Below are 19,540 nucleotides of genomic sequence, written 5' to 3'. Positions count from 1 at the left end.
CTTCTCTGCTGTGGCACCCCGGTTGTGGAATGAGCTCCCCAGAGAGGTCCGCCTGGCGCCTACACTGTACTCTTTTCGTCGCCAGCTGAAGACCCTTTTATTCTCTCAGTATTTTAACACTTAATTTTAACTTAAATTTAATTTTTACTGTTCTAATTCTGCATTTTAATCTTATATCAATTTCTGCTGTGTGGTTTTATCCTGGTTGTGCTTTTTATACTGTATTTTGTATTTGTGTTTTTAACCTGCTGGATGTTTTATGATGGTTTTAATTTTTGTGAACCACCCAGAGAGCTTCGGCTATTGGGCGGCATAAAAATGTAATAAATAAATAAATAAATAAGGCGTGTCAAGGTCCCTACATCTTAGCAGTGTTAGTGTTATGCAAATATGCTTGGACCAAGTGCAACATAGCGTTCAGATTTGTATACCCTTGGTAGAAAGACGACGGAGGCTTCTTGGGTTTCTCTCATTTTACTGAACTGCAGTTAAGGGTGAACACTGCCGCTCACACAAACAATGTCACACCCCTCAAACATGGAGGGGTTGTTTTTATACATTTATGTTATCAACACCATCAGCTTACATTCATTGGTCCATGTGATTTACCATGTGGTTAGTAATGTTGATATGTGCTTGTTAGTGCAATCAAACATTTATTGAGATGGTGAACACGCATGTGCAAAGGCAGCTTATGGGTTAAGTTGGTGAGGGTTAGTACTCAGACTTTATTGGTCCATTTGATCACTTACATACGCTTCTTTGTCTTCAGCCCGTGGGAACTCCTCCCAAACATCACACCATGTACTGATTTGTATCTCTTCTTCGTGTGTGCGTACGTGTAACTCTAACATCCCCATATGTGGAACCTCCCTCTGGGAGGACTTTCTGGGTGGCGTTATTGGTTAGTAGCTTTGATTTCCTGTAACAGTGGAAATCTGTATAACACTAGCATTGACATGAGATCATAGAGTCATAGAATAGTAGAGTTGGAAGGGGCCTATAAGGCCATCGAGTCCAACCCCCCACTCAATGCAGGAATGGCAAGATGTAATGGCAAGACCGAGGACACCATGCAACTGGGACCCACACTGTGCTCCATGAGCTACTGTACATAAGCCTTGTCAGGTGTCCACCACCACCACCACCAATCCAAGAGTGAGGAATTCAGCCCGCCTAAGGCCACTCAGTACAACTTTCCACTCCGAACATTGCGCCTGAATGGCAAGCGAGTGCTCTCTGGTCAAATGTCGAGGTTACAATGCATCGTGGTGGACACGGCTGCAGTATTTGGTGGAGGCAAAGTGGGTGGCTTTATGGAAACAAAGGGATCTGGAAACAAAGCCCTATGAAGAGAGACTGAAAGAACTTGGCATGTTTAGCCTGGAGAAGAGAAGATTGAGGGGAGACATGAGAGCACTCTTCAAATACTTAAAAGGTTGTCACACAGAGAAGGGCCGGGATCTCTTCTCGATCCTCCCAGAGTGCAGGACACGGAATAACGGGCTCAAGTGACAGGAAGCCAGATTCCAGCTGGACAGCAGGAAAAACTTTCTGACTGTTAGAGCAATACGACAATGGAGCCAGTTCCCTGGGGAGGTTATGGGCGCTCTCACACTAGAGGCCTTCAAGAGGCAGCTGGACAACCATCTGTCAGGGATGCTTTAGGGTGGATTCCGGCATTGAGCAGGGGGTTGGACTCAATGGCCTTGTAGGCCCCTTCCAACTCTACTATTCTATGACTCTATGAGAAGGGAAAAGCAGACGCTCTCTGCAGGAAGGCAGGGGAGGGGAGAGGACCCCTGCAAGGCCTAGGGGCAGGGGACGTTCACATCTGTCTTTAGATGACTCCAGAATACACCCCAAAGCTAGCTAACCATTTACTCCCAGGATGTGCTTGACTTTGTGGAATGTTGACCACAGTCAAAAAGGCACTCCGTTAATATTGTAACTAGACACTAAGGCAGGGGGATCACAACTCTACGCAAGTTGGGCCCCTGCCGTTACAACCTCAGGAAGAACTACTAGGGAATAAGTTAATTCCTGACCACAGTGCAGAGTGCCTCTGCAGGTATGAGCCTCTCCGTATGCTACAATCTTCATCTGAAGTGTTCCTCCGAGGGAGGTTCGGAGGATGGCAAAAAGGGAGAGGGCCTTTTTGGTGGTGGTCCCCCAATTACGGAATACTCTTCCCAACAACGTTCACGTAGTAGTAGTAGTAGTAGTAGTAATAATAATAATAATAATAATAATAATAATAATAATAATAATAATTTATTTATTTGTTACCCGCCTCTCCCTCTGGATCGAGGCGGTGTACAACACAAATAAAAACACCAACATTGTCACCTTTCCAATGCCAGGTTAAGGCTTTCCTCTACACCAGCCTTCCTCAACCTGGGGCGCTCCAGATGTGTTGGACTACAACTCCCAGAATGCCCCAGCCAGGCTGGGGCATTCTGGGAGATGCAGTCCAACACATCTGGAGCGCCCCAGGTTGAGGAAGGCTGCTCTACACCCAGGCATTTGACAACATACGATGAGATTTTTTAACAGGTCCAGGGGCATTTCTTAGCGATTGAGCAAAATTATTTTATATTCTTGCAGGTAAATAGTTTGATGTTACGTTGTTATGTTGTGTTTTTAGTATTTTTAAACTGCCCAGAGAGATATGGTTCTTGGGCGGTATAGAAATGTATTGATGGTCTTCAGTCTGGAGCAAACGGGCATTGCAGTCCGCCCTGCCCTGTCGGAAAGCAGGCGGTGAGCTGAGATGTCCGTGCTGCCCTTTGGTCCTTGGACAAAGTTGTCAGCGGGATCCTGTAATTTCATAACGATAGTAGTAGATGTAGAACTGCAGGAACTTAGCCAGGAGGGAGGGGCAGGTCTCCTGGACCTTGTGGAAGCCCATGCCCTCGTACAACTGCTGGGCCGCGTATTGCACCATGGAGGTACCAAGCACGACCTCCTTGTACCCCCGTTCCTGGGCAAAGCGGACGACGGCCCTGGTGAGCGCCTTGGAGAGCCCGTGGCCGCGGTGATCCTTCTTCACCGACATGCGCTTCAGCTCCAGTGCGCTGCCTTGCAAGGCTGGGTCTTCTGGATGGACGGCAGCAACCATCCCCACCACTTCCTCGCGCAACTCCACCACCCAGAAACAGCAGTCCTTTGGTTCCAGGTAGGTCCGCCGGATGTCCAGCAGGTCTGTAGCAAGGGCCGTTTCGACATAATCGGTCCATATGGACTTCATGCCAATGAAGCCCACGACCATAAGGGTAGCCACTACTCCAAAGGAGAAGAGGAAGGACGCAGAGGTCACATAGGCCACAAGAAACACCCCCAGCAGGAGCAGATGTGTCTGGGAGCACCTGAGAACGTGCAGGTAGGCAGTGGGAGCGTGCTCCTTGATCCCCTCGGAGAATATGGTGCGGGCTGCCTCGTAGTCTCGGTCCTCATACGTGCGGAGGTGGTACTCCCCCATGACGGAGTTACATTCCTATTGTCCTGGAAAAAGGAACAGGAGGGTCAGTTACTCAGAGAAGAATACGGATGTGTTTTAAAGTGCTAGGAGGACCCCTAATGCTGCTCCCTGATGGCTTCAGAGTCAAGTCTCTGAAGGCGTTCTCAGTAGGACTGTGCAAGATTCGGATTCGGAATTCTGAAGCATGGTGGCCATTTTGTTTGCAATCCGCCATTTTGTGCACAGCCCTAGTCTGAAGAGAGAGAAAAGTCCTAAAACTTCCAGCATGCATTGTAGCCAGACAGCAGCATTCTCTTCTCATTGGCGATAATGGACTAAGTCTTTGGGTGATGATGTGTCATTTATAGATGGATCGATCGATTGATAGGAGACACCCACTAAGCCCTAGTTCTCAAACTTTCTAACCCTAGGACTGAGAATCACTGTGGCCAATCATTAGTCACAAAGTCAATCACAATATGCACATGGACTTTTTATTTTATTTTTTAGTCTATTGTTACATTTATATTCCAACTTATTTTCTCCTACAAGGAACCCAAGTCAGCTTACATCTTAGGCCTCATCTTGAGTACTGCGTCCAGTTCTGGGCACTTCAAGGAGGATTCAGATAAGCTGGAGGGGGTTCAGAGCAGGGCAGTGAGGATGATTTTGTCTGGAAACAAAGCCCTATGAGGAGATACTGAAAGAACTGGGCAGGTTTAGCCTGGAGAAGAGAAGATTGAGGGGAGACATGATAGCACTCTTCAAAGACTTTAAAGGAGGAGGGCCAGGATCTCTTCTTGATCCTCCCAGAGTGCAGGACACAGAATAATGGGGTCAAGTTACAAGAAGCCAGATTCTGGCTGGACATCAGGAAAAACTTCCTGACTGTTAGAGCAGTACAACAATGGAACCCATTGCTTAGGGAGGTTGTAGGCTCTCCCACACTAGAGCCATTCAAGAGGCAGCTGGACAACCCTCTGTCAGGGATGCTTTCAGGTGGATTCCTGCAATGAGGAGGGGGTTGGACTTGATGGCCTCGTAGGCCCCTTCCAACTCTACTATTCTATGATCTCCATTTTATCTTCACCACAACCCTGTGAGGTAAGGTAGGCTGAGCGTCAGTGCCTGGCCCAAAGTCACCCAGTGAGCTTCATGGCCGAGCGGGGACTAAACCCAGGTTTCCTGAGAATCAGTCCAATACTCTAACTGCTGCATCACACTTCCTTTCTGTTGACATGTCAACTGGCAATTATTGATGTTTTCTAGTAGTGTATAATCCCGCCACGGTGATTTCCTTGGGGCCAGAGTTCTGTAGTTCAGCTTTCTGCATGTGCAGTCCGGACTTTGGCTCTGGAGTTATTTTGGCTCAATTTTCACACGTTAGCCAAAGTCCACTGATCCAGAGGCCGACTGGAGAAGAGTCGGCTGCTGGCAAACAGGAGCCATTGAGCTGAAGGAATTAGCTGTGGTGTTTGAACTGGGTCAAAGTAGCTTCCAGAAACCTTAAAATCCTTACATAAAGAGGAAGAGCAAATGGAAAATCCTAAAATAGGATGAGTTCTTCTCCCCCGCCCGCCCCACTGTGATGTTCTACTGCATTATAATGTGTTGTGAAGTTTGCCATTAATGTTTATTAATATAAGTATTTAAAAGGTTAAAAAATGTTAAAAACTCTGCCAGAATGTGATTGTATTTACAGGATATGGGGTAAGGATAGAGCCCTAGATGGGGAGCGAGTGCCGGATGGAAGGAGAGTGCTGATTGGATGTTGGTGTAGAGTGCCTGGATTGGCTGTGAGAGAATGGGAGAAGTTGGAGGAAGGTGTGTGTGTATATATAGGGTTCTGCTGAGAGTAGAGAATTGATTGAGTTGAGAGTGGAGAATTGATGGGAGAGAGGCTAGAGCTGGAAAGCGTCAGCATGCTTTCTTATTTTGGGTAGAATTGACAGGGAAATCTGAAAATACCCCATTAAAACACCTCTGTCTGATGTGGGAAAGTGCCCAAGCACCCAGGAACACTCTGATCCCTTTCCCCCCTCCCCTCCTAGCTTTTGAATTTGGAGACACAGAACAGCTCTTGGCCGGCTGCTCAAGGCTGTCCTGATCTCTTGGTTCCTTATCTGCCATGGTCACATGTTGCTTTTTCCTTAAACACGTCTGCTTTGTGTTTAGGAACCAGGACAGACATGAAGGTGCATCACTTCATTGTTTATCCCCTAAGTCCCCTGACTGGGCATTTTGGAAGGGTCAAAGCATACTCTGGACTTTGTATTACTCCTTGGGGTTCTTTTCAAAGAACAGAATGCAACATTTTGTACCGGTCATAGGCTGCCAAAATATGGCATTGTTTATGTAAGAATGGTTTTCGTTTATGGAACATGTATGGGACTTGTGATCGGTCATGGGAGGGAGGAGGGAAAAGTATGACTTCATCAGAGCAACTTTGATGAGTATAAAAGTATGCTGGTGTGGATGGTGGGCAGAGAGTCCAGCCTTCGGCTTGCTGGAGGGGGGCTTCTCTCCTACACGTGTAGTTCTAATAAAACCTCTGAATCAGGACCAGTCTGGACTCGCTCCTTCCCTACTGGATACGGGGAAATTTCCCTGACAGAATTAGCTGGAGGGAGGAAAGAATAGAGTACCCTAGAGGGAGGTAGACTAGGCAGGAGAACCTTGATCTGAAACGTTTTAAGAGGAGTACTGAACTGAAACCATTGCACACTGTGCATTTAGAACCATTAAGCTTTTGTACATGAATATACTTCTTGTTAATAAATCATATTTAATTTAAACGGTGTGGTCCTTGGAGTAACTGGGGAACGGTACAGGTTTATGGTGGCAGCAGAAGGGGGGATTTGGGGCTAGGGGGCTGAGCTGTATAGTTGTGGGGCCTGAGAAGAGAGAGGTGTGTCACAGGGACAGTTGCAACACTCCAAACCCCTCCACCTTAGCTGGGTCCTTTGATTCAGAGAAGGAATAAAGGAGCAGTATAAGGTTGGGATTGTCTCACACATGCACAAAGGCCATAGCTAGACCTAAGGTTTATCCCTGGATCGTCCAGGGATCAAACCTGTTCATCTAGGTGACACACAGGGGATCCAGTGCTCAGGCAGGGGTGAACCCTGGATGATCCCAGGATAAACCTTAGGTCTAGCTGTGGCCAAACCCTCCAACTTGATAGGGCCCCACGGCAGCAAATCAGAGATCAGTGTGAGTTTGGGTGGCTGTTCTTGCTTGCTTTGAGATGGGTGGTGGGTGGGTACCTCTTCGTAATAGCATCATCCACCGGACAGAAGCTCGCAACAGTCCTGTAAGTGACCTTCTCCTTGGCTTCCGCTTACAACTGCCCTGCTGTCGTCTGCCTGCCCCAAGCCTTCCCCTAGCCCTTGAGCCCTCCAGATGTACTGGGCCATAGCAGGAGGATGGGAGCTGTAGTCCAACAGCTCTGGAGGCTGCCAGCTTGGGGAAGGCAGTACATAGGGCTACCTTTGTGCCTAGTCCGGAAACTTCAACTAGTTCAAAATATGGCAGCCAGGTTGGTCACTGCTACATCTAGGGGAAGATTGAGGGGAGACATGATAGCACTCTTCAAAGACTTAAAAGGTTGTCGCACAGAGGAGGGCCAGGATCTCTTCTCGATCCTCCCAGAGTGCAGGACACGGAATAACGGGCTCAAGTTAAAGGAAGCCAGATTCCGGCTGGACATCAGGAAAAACGTCCTGACTGTTAGAGCAGTACGACAGTGGGACCAGTTACCTAGGGAGGTTGTGGGCTCTCCCACACTAGAGGCTCCCACCCAGATCCATTTGTTAATGCAAAAAATATTAAAGACAAATCTACAAATGAAACCAGAATCATTTTTGTTGGGACTTATGGACGATCAACTTAAAGAAATGAATAAATAAAATTAAAAAAAAATACTAATGAAGAGCTCCAAGACAGCTGTCAGGGATGCTTTTGGGTGGATTCCTGCCTTGAGCAAGGGGTTGGACTCGATGGCCTTGTAGGCCCCTTCCCGCTCTGCTATTCTATGATTCTATGATTCTGTGAATATGTACTTTGATTCTCCAGGTGCCTGGAGAATTAAAGAAGAGTCTGCTTCCTCCATGTCACACGACCCAAGCGACAAAGCCAAAGTCAGGCACGTGTCGGTCTGCGTGTGTGAATTGTAAATCCTGTTGGAAAAACTGAGCAGGTGTGTTTTTCACCTGGTGAATGTGGCTTCCCCGCAAGGGATACAAAAATGTGGGGGGGTTTTCTTACAAAAAGAAAAGTGAAGTCTCCCTTCCCAGGGAGGCTAGGCTGGCTCTCTCTGTGCTACAGTTTGGGAGGCGGGCAATTTTTGTTTGTTTGTTTATTTCAGCAGGCTTGTGGAAGTTCACTGGACCTGTATTGGATTCCCCCCCCCCTTTTTAATCTGTTACAGTTTTTTAATTTTTTAACATGTTTTTAATTTTACTGTAGGTTTAATTCTATTTTAACTTTTGGAAATTATATTTATATGTTTTAATTGTGCATGTTTTAATCTTGTAAACTGCTTTAAGTTCCAGTACTAGGAGAAAGGCAGGATATAAATAATCATAGAATCATAGAATAGCAGAGTTGGAAGGGGCCTACAAGGCCATCGAGTCCAACCCCCTGCTCAGTGCAGGAATCCACCCTAAAGCATCCCTGAAAGATGGTTGTCCAGCTGCCTCTTGAAGGCCTCAAGTGTGGGAGAGCCCGCCACCTCCCTAGGTCACTGGTTCCATTGTCATACTGCTCTAACAGGAAGTTTTTCCTGATGTCCAGCCGGAATCTGGCTTCCTTTAACTTGAGCCTGTTATTCCGTGTCCTGCACTCTGGGAGGATCGAGAAGAGATCCTGGCCCTCTTCTGTGTGACAACCTCTTAAGTCTTTGAAGAGTGCTATCATGTCTCCCCTCCATCTTCTCTTCTCCAGGCTAAACCTGCCCAGTTCTTTCAGTCTCTCTTCATAGGGCTTTGTTTCCAGACCCCTGATCATCCTCGTTGCCCTCCTCTGAACACGCTCCAGCTTGTCTGCGTCCTTCTTGAATTGTGGAGCCCAGAACTGGACGCAATACTCTAGATGAGGCCTAACCAGGGCCGAATAGAGGTAAATAAATATAATAATAGCTGGTTTCTATACTTAGAGAGCTCGAGGCTCACAAAATACGTAGTAGTGAGCAGCTACATCTTTTGGATTTTTAAAATTTATTTTAAGGTAAGCACGGAGTTCCCTTGTGTCTGTGGGTAAGGAGGCTTTAACCCTTTGCCCACCCCTCACCCGCACCAGGGCCCTAATTTGGGCTGCTCGCCCCGTCTAATTTTGATTTCTTTCTTTATTTCATTTCTATACCGTCCACTAGCAAAAGCTCTCTGGGTGGTTCACAAAAGTTAAAACCATAAGTGCAGCATAAAATATAAAAGCTTAAACCCACAGTATAAAAAAGCGCAGCCAGAATAAAACCGAACAGACATTCAGAGATTTAAAACACAGGTTTAAAATAGCAGAGTTTAAAAGATGAGGATACTAAATGACTAAAATGCTGGGGAAAGAAGTACCAAAAAAGTGATTTGTAAAGCTTCATCCCACGTACCTGCTTCGATTATCCCTGTAGCGCTAAGCTTTCGCGGTTGTTGTTTTTGCTACTGGGCGACAGCGATCCTTTGCATACCAGGAAGTGAGTTTAAGGGGGTAAATTATTATTATTATTATTATTATTATTATTATTATTATTATTATTATTATTATTCACATTTATATACTGCCCCATAGCCAAAGCTCTCTGGGCGGTTTACAAAAGTTAAAAACAGTGAACATTAAAAAGAAATATACAAAATTTTAAACCATAAAACACATACAAAAACAGACAATATCCATTTAAAAACAATAGTATCGTAAAAAATCACAAAAAATCAACGGATGACCCAATTAAATTCTAATTTGCTATGCTTAAAGCTCTCCCTAATATCTATTACTGTGCCAATTTTGGTGTCTTTAAAGCTTAGGCAGATGCAAGCATTTCTTTAAAATCCTGCTCCTGCGCCCCAGCGGCGGCTCGGAAGATATGCTCAAAAAGTAGGGGCTAACTAGGGCGAATCTTTTTTGCTTCATTGCACAATTAAGGCCGGATGCCTGGGTGAACTTCGCAATCAAAGCAGATTATAAGGTGGAAAACTTCGGAATCCTTTGCATGCAATTTGCAGTGAGTGCACAGTATAAGGCAGGTGGGATAGTTGCATCAGTCTTTCTCCTCCTCCCTCCCAATCCCCTTTCCTTTTGTGTCATGTCTTTTAGATTGTAAGCCTGTGGGCAGGGACTGTCAAGAAATACTTTTGTAAGCCGCCGTGAGAGCCTTTTTTGGCTGAATGGCAGCATAAAAATGCTTAAATAACTAACTAAATAACTAAACAAATGGACATCATGAAAAACTTCCTGACTGTTAGAGCAGTACGACAATGGAACCAGTTACCTAGGGAGGTGGTGGGCTCTCCCACACTAGAGGCCTTGAAGAGGCAGCTGGACAACCCTCTGTCAGGGATGCTTTAGGGTGGATTCCTGCATCGAGCAGGGGGCTGGACTTGATGGCCTTGTAGGTCCTTTCCAACTCTGCTATTCTATGGGGGGATCTACACTACTGTTTTAAAGTGCTTTAAAGTGCTTTATAACAGTTTTGACAAGTGTTGGGGCCCAGGACACACTCCATATACAATTGTCAAAACGTTTTCAAAGTGCTTTAAAGCGGTTTAAAAGCAGTAGTGTAGATCCCCACTATGACTCTATGAAATAATAATAAAAATAAAGCTCGTAAATTCAAAAGAATCCCTTTGAGACCGTGGCTGAGTTCGGACCACTCGCTAATCAACGGGGTGTTGTGTGTGTAATAGGAACAGAATGAGAAATAACCATTGATTAGCGTGTCGTCCGAACTCAGCCAATGGGTATTTCAGGGGCGACGGACAAAGGGTCTGGACTGAGCCCCCTTCGCTTACTTTAGAGCAAACACGCAACAAATAGCCGATGGTTTCGTTTTCAAAGTAACCCTCTTATCCTTGTTCCCACGAGTTGTTTTCTCAGTTCCCTTTCTGTGACGATCTTGCACAGGTAGAGGGGGCACCATGCATAGCCTCCCTGCCCGCTCTGCCTCCCTCTCCCCACTTACCTGCTGCCAGGTGCCCACACCTTGATCCCAGCCTGCGCTGCTGCCGGCCTCCTCGCGCGCACTGCTTTACAGGCGCTGCCTGCTCATGGCTGCTTCAGCTGCAGGGATGCCAGCACCCAATTCTCCTCCCCTTTCCGGAGCAGCCAACCACAGCGCAACACACTCATATTCAAGGCAGAAAGCACACCGGTGGAGGAGGACAACAGGGCTCCCGCGTGCCCCACCCCGGGGTCTGGTGCCTGCCAGATACGTCAAGACAAATTCCTGGAGGAGGGCTACTAGTCCGGATGGATACGTGCTATCCCCAGTACCAGAGGCAGTAAGCCCAGGGCTGGTGCCAGACTATTTTGCGCCCTAGGCAAGGCGAGCTGCTTGCACACACCCACCCACCCACCCCCCAAATTGCCCGGAAGTCCGAATGCGCGCGCCGAGTGGAGAGCTGGGACTGGCTCACTTCGATTTGGGACCCAGCCGTCTGGAACTCACCGGGAATAACTTCCGTGCGAACGCAACCCGCTATGCAGCCTGGCGTCCCGATCCCCTCCGCACATTTACTCGGGTGGAATAAGGCTTCCGAGTAAGGAGGCATAGGCGGATCGGGCCGCACTGGTGCCTCCCGGAGCAAGGCTTTCTCGGATGCAAGTCCCGTTGATCCACACGCACAGGATCGGGAAGCAGGAGAGTTTGCCTTGCGAGGAGTCCACAAGTCCCTAGCTTTCCAGGGGGAAGGGAGAGGGAGTCCCGCTTGCCCGGCTGCCTGGACATCGCGGCCTGTTTGAGGAGAGAGGCAAGGCGGTCCGGTGCCCTTTCCTCGGGAGTAAGGCAGAGGCTGGCTTGGGCCAAGGTCGAGCTCACCACGTGCTTTTTCTTCCGGTGGAGGCCTCCCAGCTCTGGGAGGGCTGCTTCCGGGCAGGGCCAGACTATTTTGCGCCCTAGGCAAAAAATAAGAAGCACAAAACTTGAAACTGATAAATTTATTTTAAAGTGCAAGAAATGCGTCATGCCAATTATAGCAAACAAATTGGAAAGGAACGTCTATGGGTCTAAAATGCATTATTTAATAGGAATATCACCTCCAAATCACCCCCCCCTCCACACACACACTCAGCATCACTCACTCCAAACAAACACACACATGAACACATGCGTTCACTCAAAGACCTCATGCACACCTACATTCTCTCTCTCTCTCTTCCTGGTGTGTTCCGGAACTCTGAACGTGGAGCCACCCCACCCCCACCCACCCCGTCCCTGGCTTTGCTTCGGCTGGGTGGGCGCAGAGCGCCATCTCGCCCACCCAGGCCCAGATGAATCCTCGGGCTGGCCTGGCTCACAGCCAACGCGCTCTAGGAGGCCGCCTGAGTGGCCTTTATGGTAGCACTGGCCCTGAGTAAGCCTGTATACACCAATTACTGGGGAACATGGGTGGGAGGGTGCTGTTGTGCTTGTTCACAGGTTCCTGGTCAGCAGCTGGTTGGCTACTGTGGGAGCAGAGTGCTGGGCTAGAGGGTCTGATCCAGCATCAGGGCTCTTACAGAATCATAGAATAGTAGAGTTGGAAGGGGCCTACAAGGCCATCAAGTCCAACCCCCTGCTCAAGGCAGGAATCCACCTTAAAGCATCCCTGACAGATGGTTGTCCAGCGGCCTCTTGAAGGCCTCTAGGGTGGGAGAGCCCACAACCTTCCTAGGAAACTGGTTCCATTGTCGTACTGCTCTAACAGTCAGGAAGTTTTTCCTGATGTCCAGACGGAATCTGGCTTCCTGTAACTTGAGCCCATGGTTCCGTGTCCTGCACTCTGGGAGGATCGAGAAGAGATCCTGGCCCTCCTCTGTGTGACAACCATTCAACTCCTTGAAGAGTGCCATCAGGTCTCCCCTCAGTCTTCTTTTCTCCAGGCTAAACATGCCCAGTTCTTTATGTTGTGCCCAACCCCTTCCCAAACTCACCTACGTAATGCAAAACTGGAAATGTCTTCAGGAGGATGTGGCTGGGGCATTGGGAGTTGTAGGGCTTTTTTCTGCCTAAGCATGCATAGGACTGCACCCTAAATTCTTGAATATATTTTTAAAGAAATAATACACTGACAAAGAAATCAAATCTGCGATGGGCATGTGGTGGTAATATCCCATTTTGTTGAACTTCATCACGTGCTGCAGTTGGGAGTACCAAAGCCCTACCTCTGTAGACATGTTTCTTTCCATTTTCCTTTCAAGATTTTCTCCGCTGGGAAACTGACATGGGATTACCTCTCCTACATCCCAATGTTGAGTTAATCCTTGAAAGGGCACAGAGAGCACCAGGCCTCTGCAGACACAGCCCTGAATTTGGAATCCGCAGGGCCCCAGATTGTCCACCTTATCTAAGCGCAAGACTGCTTGAACTTTGGAACGCACACACTGTACACTATGCATGCTTGGATGCGCGCATGTCTTTTGACCCCAGGCATGTGAACACTACCAGGGTGCAGCAGATTGCAGCTTAAACCAGTGTCTCAGCAGATTTATTTATTTATATTTATACCCCGCTCCTCAGCCAAAAAAGGCTCTCCAGAGCGGCTTAGAATCAGTTAGCAAAGAAGACAGTCCCTGCCCTTGGGCTTACAGTCTAATAAAGACATGACACACAAGGAAAAGGTGTTCAGGAGGGAAGAGGGAAAAGAGAGCGAGAGATATTAAATAGACCGGCAACAGGGCTGGTGGGATTGTCCCGAAGAAGGGGAGTCTTTATATTTAGTATTAGTGGTGGGTTTACCCTAGAGCAGACCGCCCCCCTACACCCCCTATCTCCAAAAGACCAGGTCTGTCACAATGGCAATGACCAATGCTTGTTGCCTGATCTGATAATGACCCCCATTGCATAATGTAGCCCCACCCACCCCAAAACAACTCCTCCCCCATCAGTGATGACTGCTTAGCAAGGCCTGACCTCTGGGAGATTTCTTTTTGAGAGATTTATTTGTGTGTGTGTGTGTGTCCAGCAAGGACACAGGAGCCCATAAGGACCTGGCGGATGAAGGCTGTAGAGGGAATAGAGGTGGGTAGAATAGGCACAAAACTATACTGTTTCTTTGTAACCCACCATACTTTTAAGACCTTTAGGGTAACGTTTTTTGACAGGACTCCCATCGAATCACACGTTTCCAAGGTCCCCAAGGTGGATTAATCTAAATCAAGGCCATCAGCGAAAAATACCAGTTTAAAACAATGATTTAAATTAAGTTCCCCACTGTTGCTACTTATTTGATTTATTCAGTACATTTATATCCCTCCAAGGAACCCAAGGCAGCATATATGATCTTCCTCTTCTCCATTTTATACTCACCGCAACCCTGTGAGGTGGGTTAGGCCGAGAGTCAGTGAATGGCCCCAAAGACACCCAGTGAGCTTCATGGCGGAGCGGAGATGAACCCCGACCTTCTGAGTCCCGGTCCAACACTAACCACTACACCACACTGGCTCTCAACTTTATATACACTTCATATATTGCCCTAAAATGGTGCAAATCTGACTAATACACTAAACTAAATACATTATTCACATAGAGAAGGGGATAGTCGTTTTGATTTTTATTAATTTGAGGCTCAGTTACCTAAGAGTAAGTCCCAGTGAACTCAATTGGGCTTACCTCTGAGAAGACAGGTATAGGATTGCACTGCACAAACACAATATGCCGCTTAATGCATGGCCGCAGAACCTTTGGCCTGTGGCGGTTCTGTGTTCAGCCACAAACTTTAGGTTCCTCAGGGGGAAGGGTTGACAGAGGACAGTGGAGATCACCCTTCATGTCACTCCACCTCCCAATTGGCCTTCCTGGCTTAACTCTTTAACCAATGGAGGGGAGTTTGTCAAAAGCCTTCCAGCCCCTTGTCCAGAATGCTGGCTGGCTCTCACACAATGCCTTATGACCAGCAGCCATGATTTTGTGGAAGATAGGTACCTGCGCATCAGACAATTTGGTCTTCTCTTCCCCCCCTCCAGTGTTGCTCCTTGCTGCTTCACCCTGCTTTAACTCCACTCCACACTTACAAAAGATGAAGCGCCCCATGTTCATAACAAAAAAGGCACATTATAAAATGCTGTATTTACTTAAAGAAGAGTTTGCTTAATATTACACAATCTGAATGTAATCATGTTAGCCCTGCAGTTAAGCATGGTTACATTCAGATGTTGTAATACAGAGTTATTTTTAAGAGAAACTACATATTTTACAATTAATTCCGGTTTAAGTTAAAAAACACACACCTAAAAATCGCTAATTTTTATCCATCTGCTTTTCTCCAAAAGGAACTAGGAATGTCTTTGAAAGGCCAGTGAAGGATCAGAGAACTCAAGACTGCTGCAAGTCTATAAATACATTTTAACGTGGTGTTTTAAATTAGTAATTTTGCACTGCTGCTGTTTTTATCCGGCTGAGCTTTCATATTATATTTTATATTATGGTTTTATACTGCTGTTTTATACTTTGAATGGTTTTAATTTTTGTGAACTGCCCAGAGAGCTCAGGCTATTGGGGGGTATAGAAATGTAATAAATAAATAAATAAAGTTGGGGCTTCCATTGCCCTGATGGGAACCGAGCCGAATGGTTCTTGGCTATGAAGGGGTCAGGTTTCTGCTCCACCCCACCTAAGAGTCTCCAAACAGCACAGTGCAAGTAAGGGAGCAGGGGGTTGGACTCGATGGCCTTGTAGGCCTCTTCCAACTCTGATATTGTATGATTCTATGATTCTAAGGACCAGGACAGGCAACGCTTTGGAAGAGAATTAGTAACTCCTTTATTTCTCCACTTTTTGCAGTACCAATTCATACACTAAGAGCAACGTGCCCAAAGTGAGAGTAGTCACAAACCTTTGAAGAGAAATGACGGAAGGGCATAACCCACAAGGAACATCTTTTATGAAGTAGCAGCAGCAGAACCCTTCCCCCAAACATAACAGAAAATATTAAAAGAACTTCCTGGAGATTTGGGCCCAATGTACTGCTTGTTTTCTTAAAGTCAGGGCTATTGTCGAGGGAAGGTATGGTCGGGCATCTGGGGAAGGCCCCCACCAAGCAAGGCGGGCCACTGACAAAAGACCCCAGAACTCGGTCCTCCCCTTCTCCATGGCAACCTGCTTGTTCACCTGCCTCAAACTCTGGCCCACAGGCTACCGCCTGTCAAGCGAGTAAATGGAAGCAACGATGAGAAAGAGGATTAGGAGCAATAGTAGCTGGAATGGTCATGAGAAGAGAGACTCACAGAGGGTGTCCTGCCCAAGGGCCCTCCCAAACCTGGAACTGGCAATGCCCGAAGTAGATTTAATTTCCCTGAATATTTCCCTCCTCAAAGACCTGTGCGCTCAACATAATACATAATGCAAATGGGTTGCGTGCCCGGAGAAAACAAGTGGAAATGTCCGCATCAAGGTGATGTGATGAAAAGGCCTCTGGATATACTAAGCCCGTCCTAGTAGGCAAAAAAAGAAAGAAAAAAGACCCTTGGTGACAATAGCAACCATCTGTCCTGGCACTTTGGCTTCTGTGCCAGTCATCTGCCACGCTGATCAGAACGGCTCTCTCGAGAAACAAGGCAAAAGTGGCTTGTAGGAGAGTTTGGAGCTGCCAACGCAAGGCCAAAGGAGACCGTTCATGACGAGTGGAGAATCCTTCTTTCTGTACCAATGAAACCATAATTTCGTAAGCCGCACCCGCTTCCAAATCAGGGTTCCCACTACCTTGCAAACACATTAGAGGAGAAAAGAAAGGGACCTTCTGAAGAGTCTTCTGGTTTCCTTCATTACTAGAATTTCTTGGGGCCTGTGAATGCCCTCTGACAACTGGAAAGTTAATGCTCAGAGTACAGAAATGGAGACGCGCTCCTTTGGCCAGCACCAAAGCTAACCATTTCCCATCCTCTTCATTCCATATAACCTGCTGCATCACATTCCCGAAGGACAGATGTGATCAATTGCCAGATCCAGGCGGTCATCACGGACCGCCTCACCATTCCCCTCATCAGTCCACAGAGGGAATATCATATCGATACTTGGACACGGTGCAGTTGGCCAACCTGCCGTAGACGGTGGGTAAGACGTAGCGGCGATACATGCGGAAACCAACGCCCTCGTACATGGCCCGGGCCTCATGCTGCACCATGAGTGTGTTCAGCACCACTGACTGGTAGCCATGCTCCTGGGCAAAGGAGATCACTGTCCTGCAGAGGGCTTTGGCAATGCCAAGGCCTCGACAGTCCTTTCGAACTGACATGCGCTTCAACATGAGCTCTTCCTGGTGTTCCTCTGCGGGCCTGGCACCCACAATCGCCACCACGCTCTCATCCACTTCGGACACCCAGAAACAGGAGCCTTTGCCACCCAGGTAAGTGGCCTGAATGTCCAGCAGGTCCTCCTGCAAGCAGTGGTCAATGTACATAGACCAAATGTAGCCCAGCAGTTGGCGGCCCATGGCCAGCAGCAGAGTGACAGCGAGGATGGGCAGGAGGAGCGATTTGGAGCTGGTGAGCAGCAGGCAGAAGGTGCAAGCCAGGACCAGGATCAGCCAGGGCTGCTTCAGCATGTGCATGCACAAGGTAGGCACATATTCGCTCATTCCCGTGGCAAACAAGTCGCGCACCGTCTCATAGTCCTCGGGACGGTACTCACGAATGCGGTAAGTCACCATAATGCACTTGGCAGAGACGGGCAAAGAAGAGCTGTGAGCTGTGGACACCACCACAGGGAGAATGTCAGTTGGTAAGAGGGTGCTAGAACCAGTGGACAAACAGAGAGAGAGAGAGAGGTTTGTTACTACAAGCGAAGAAACCAACGCAGTTTTTGTCTGCATGCAGCACTGATTAGCCTTGAAATAACCGAGAATTTAGCATAGATACAATGGGCTACTGCCATCTCCTTCACATTGATGCAAGCAGTGGGGGGTGCAAACTGGCTAGTAGTGGTCATACATTTGTGGTGGCTAGGATACCTCTCATCTACCAATTGGGAAGAGGGGAGTCAGCTCGCCTCAGAGAGTACAATAAACTTTAAAGCTGCTTAACGTACCGCTTAAGTGTAGTACCAGGTCAGTGAAAATCCCCTGCCCTCTCTTCCTAACCTTGGGAGGAGGACCAGAGCTTGCCAGAGGTAGTAAGAATGCATTTGTTGACTACTAGTGTCCCCACCTTCACCATGGTGCCGTGATCTTCTCTTAAGTCCCCCCACCCCCAGCAATGATCCCTCAACATTACTCACAGACTAGTTTTATTTGGATCTAACAGAGTCAAGGGAGCCATGGCAAACAGCTGCGTATTTCCTGGCTTCTGCAGGAATTGCCTCTTCTGTTTGCCTCACATCCTTTTTCTCTAATCTAGAAAGGTCTTAATACTTTTAGCCTTTCTTCATTCCATTGGGAACGTTTAGCTGCCTTTCCTGGCTCTACTGAAGGAGCTTTGCCAGGTTTTTATGAGGGCATTATGACACGGCTTATTCTGCGGTTTACTGTTCCCTGATAACCCCAACTCTGAATTTGTTTTTTTCACTGCAGCTGCACAATGATTCAACACTTCTGCTCCGGGAAATAGGCCCTTTGCTTAGATTCATGCTACCTCCTATGAGTTACACCTAACTACTGCTCGGAGGTAAGTTTCAGGGCCTTTTCTAGACTGATGCAGCAATTTCCTCTGAATATAGCAAGTGCAGATTCACTGACTGTGATTTGTTTGCTACCATACTCAACTTTACCATGTTGGCTGGGGATTATGGGAATTGCAGTCCAGCACTTCTTGAGAGGCTGGGTTGCAGGAGGATGGGAGTTGCAGTCTTAACACATCTAGAAGGGGTTGAGCTGGGGAATGATGGGAATTGCAGCTCCACACTCCTGGGAGGGCCATGTTGGAGGATGATGGGAATTGCAGCTCCACTCCTGGGAGGGCCATGTTGGGGATGATGGGAATTGTAGACCCACACACTTGGAAGGGCCATGTTGGGGGATGATGGGAATTGCAGCCCCATGCACTTGGAAGGGCCATGTTGGGGGATGATGGGAGCTGCTGTCTTAACGCAATTGGAAGGGCCATGTTGGGGGATGATGGGAGTTGCAGCCCCACACACTTGGAAGGGCCATGCTGAGGGATGATGGGAGCTGCAGCCCCACACACTTGGAAGGGCCATGCTGGGGGATGATGGGAGTTGCAGTCCCACACACTTGGAAGGGCCATGCTGGGGGATGATGGGAGTTGCAGTCCCACGCACTTTTAAGGGCCATGCTGGGGGATGATGGGAGTTGCAGCCCCACGCACTTGGAAGGGCCATGCTGGGGGATGATGGGAGCTGCAGCCCCACACACTTGGAAGGGCCATGCTGGGGGATGATGGGAGTTGCAGTCCTACACACCAGGAGCAGGACAAGTAGGGGACGTCCTGAGGGTGGGGCAGGGCTTGCTGCTGCTGCTGCTCCTCCCCACCTGCTCCCTCTGCCCCCTTGCCCAGGCCCCCCTCCCTGCATTACCAGGCCCCCCTCCCACGCACGGCCAGGCACGCCGCCAGCCCCACAGAAGCCGCCGCCCCCTCACCTCCTCCCTCAGCAGCAGCCACCGAACCCTCACGTGACCAGCGCCGTCACTTCCCCCGCTCGCTGACGCGCCTTCTCGCGAGACCTTCTCCGCGAGGATGAGGAGGCGCCACCCCCGCTCCTATCGGGGCGGCGCTTCCGCCCCAAACAACCAATCAGCGGCGCAGGCGCGGAAGCCCGAGGGAAGGGCCTCATCTCTATGGTGAGAACCATAGAGTTGAGGTAAAAGTTCCTTTCTCCCCCCCCCCCTCCCCTCACGCCTGGTGGGCCTGTTTGGTTCGGCTCCGCAGCTTCGTAGTGTGGAAGGCTGTGAAGCCTCGCTCGCCATCCACGCACAGAAACCGTGTGGACTAAACTGGCCAGTTGGC

At 48.3% G+C, this 19,540-nt stretch overlaps 2 protein-coding genes across 6 annotated transcripts; both read right to left on the bottom strand.

Moving 5' to 3' along the window:
- Positions 1-2,317: 2,317 nt before the first annotated feature.
- Positions 2,318-11,267, bottom strand: NAT8 (N-acetyltransferase 8 (putative)). Of its 4 annotated transcripts, none has more exons than XM_063135342.1 (3): positions 11,115-11,267; positions 9,063-9,130; positions 2,318-3,504 (listed from the first exon to the last, which is right to left on the bottom strand). In XM_063135342.1, the coding sequence occupies exon 3, from the start codon at positions 3,479-3,481 to the stop codon at positions 2,810-2,812; it is 672 nt and encodes a 223-aa protein (XP_062991412.1). In that variant the 5' UTR covers positions 3,482-3,504; positions 9,063-9,130; positions 11,115-11,267; the 3' UTR covers positions 2,318-2,809. The 4 variants fall into 4 exon arrangements, with proteins under 4 accessions (XP_062991412.1, XP_062991411.1, XP_062991410.1 ...); XM_063135341.1 differs by lacking the exon at positions 11,115-11,267 and adding an exon at positions 10,629-10,834; XM_063135340.1 differs by lacking the exon at positions 9,063-9,130.
- A 4,113-nt stretch (positions 11,268-15,380) lies between these two features.
- On the bottom strand, positions 15,381-19,235 carry LOC134404859 (probable N-acetyltransferase camello). 2 transcript variants are annotated; one of them, XM_063135808.1, is made up of 2 exons: positions 19,174-19,235; positions 15,381-17,371 (listed from the first exon to the last, which is right to left on the bottom strand). In XM_063135808.1, exon 2 carries the CDS (start codon positions 17,287-17,289, stop codon positions 16,624-16,626), a length of 666 nt encoding a protein of 221 aa, XP_062991878.1. In that variant the 5' UTR covers positions 17,290-17,371; positions 19,174-19,235; the 3' UTR covers positions 15,381-16,623. The 2 variants fall into 2 exon arrangements, with proteins under 2 accessions (XP_062991878.1, XP_062991879.1); XM_063135809.1 differs by lacking the exon at positions 19,174-19,235 and adding an exon at positions 17,667-17,708.
- Between the last annotated feature and the right edge of the window lie 305 nt (positions 19,236-19,540).

Source organism: Elgaria multicarinata, chromosome 10 (genome assembly GCF_023053635.1).
Source record: "Elgaria multicarinata webbii isolate HBS135686 ecotype San Diego chromosome 10, rElgMul1.1.pri, whole genome shotgun sequence".
Taxonomy (NCBI): domain Eukaryota; kingdom Metazoa; phylum Chordata; class Lepidosauria; order Squamata; family Anguidae; genus Elgaria; species Elgaria multicarinata.
Note: the sequence above shows the minus strand (reverse complement) of the source record. Positions and strands in the feature narration are given on the sequence as shown.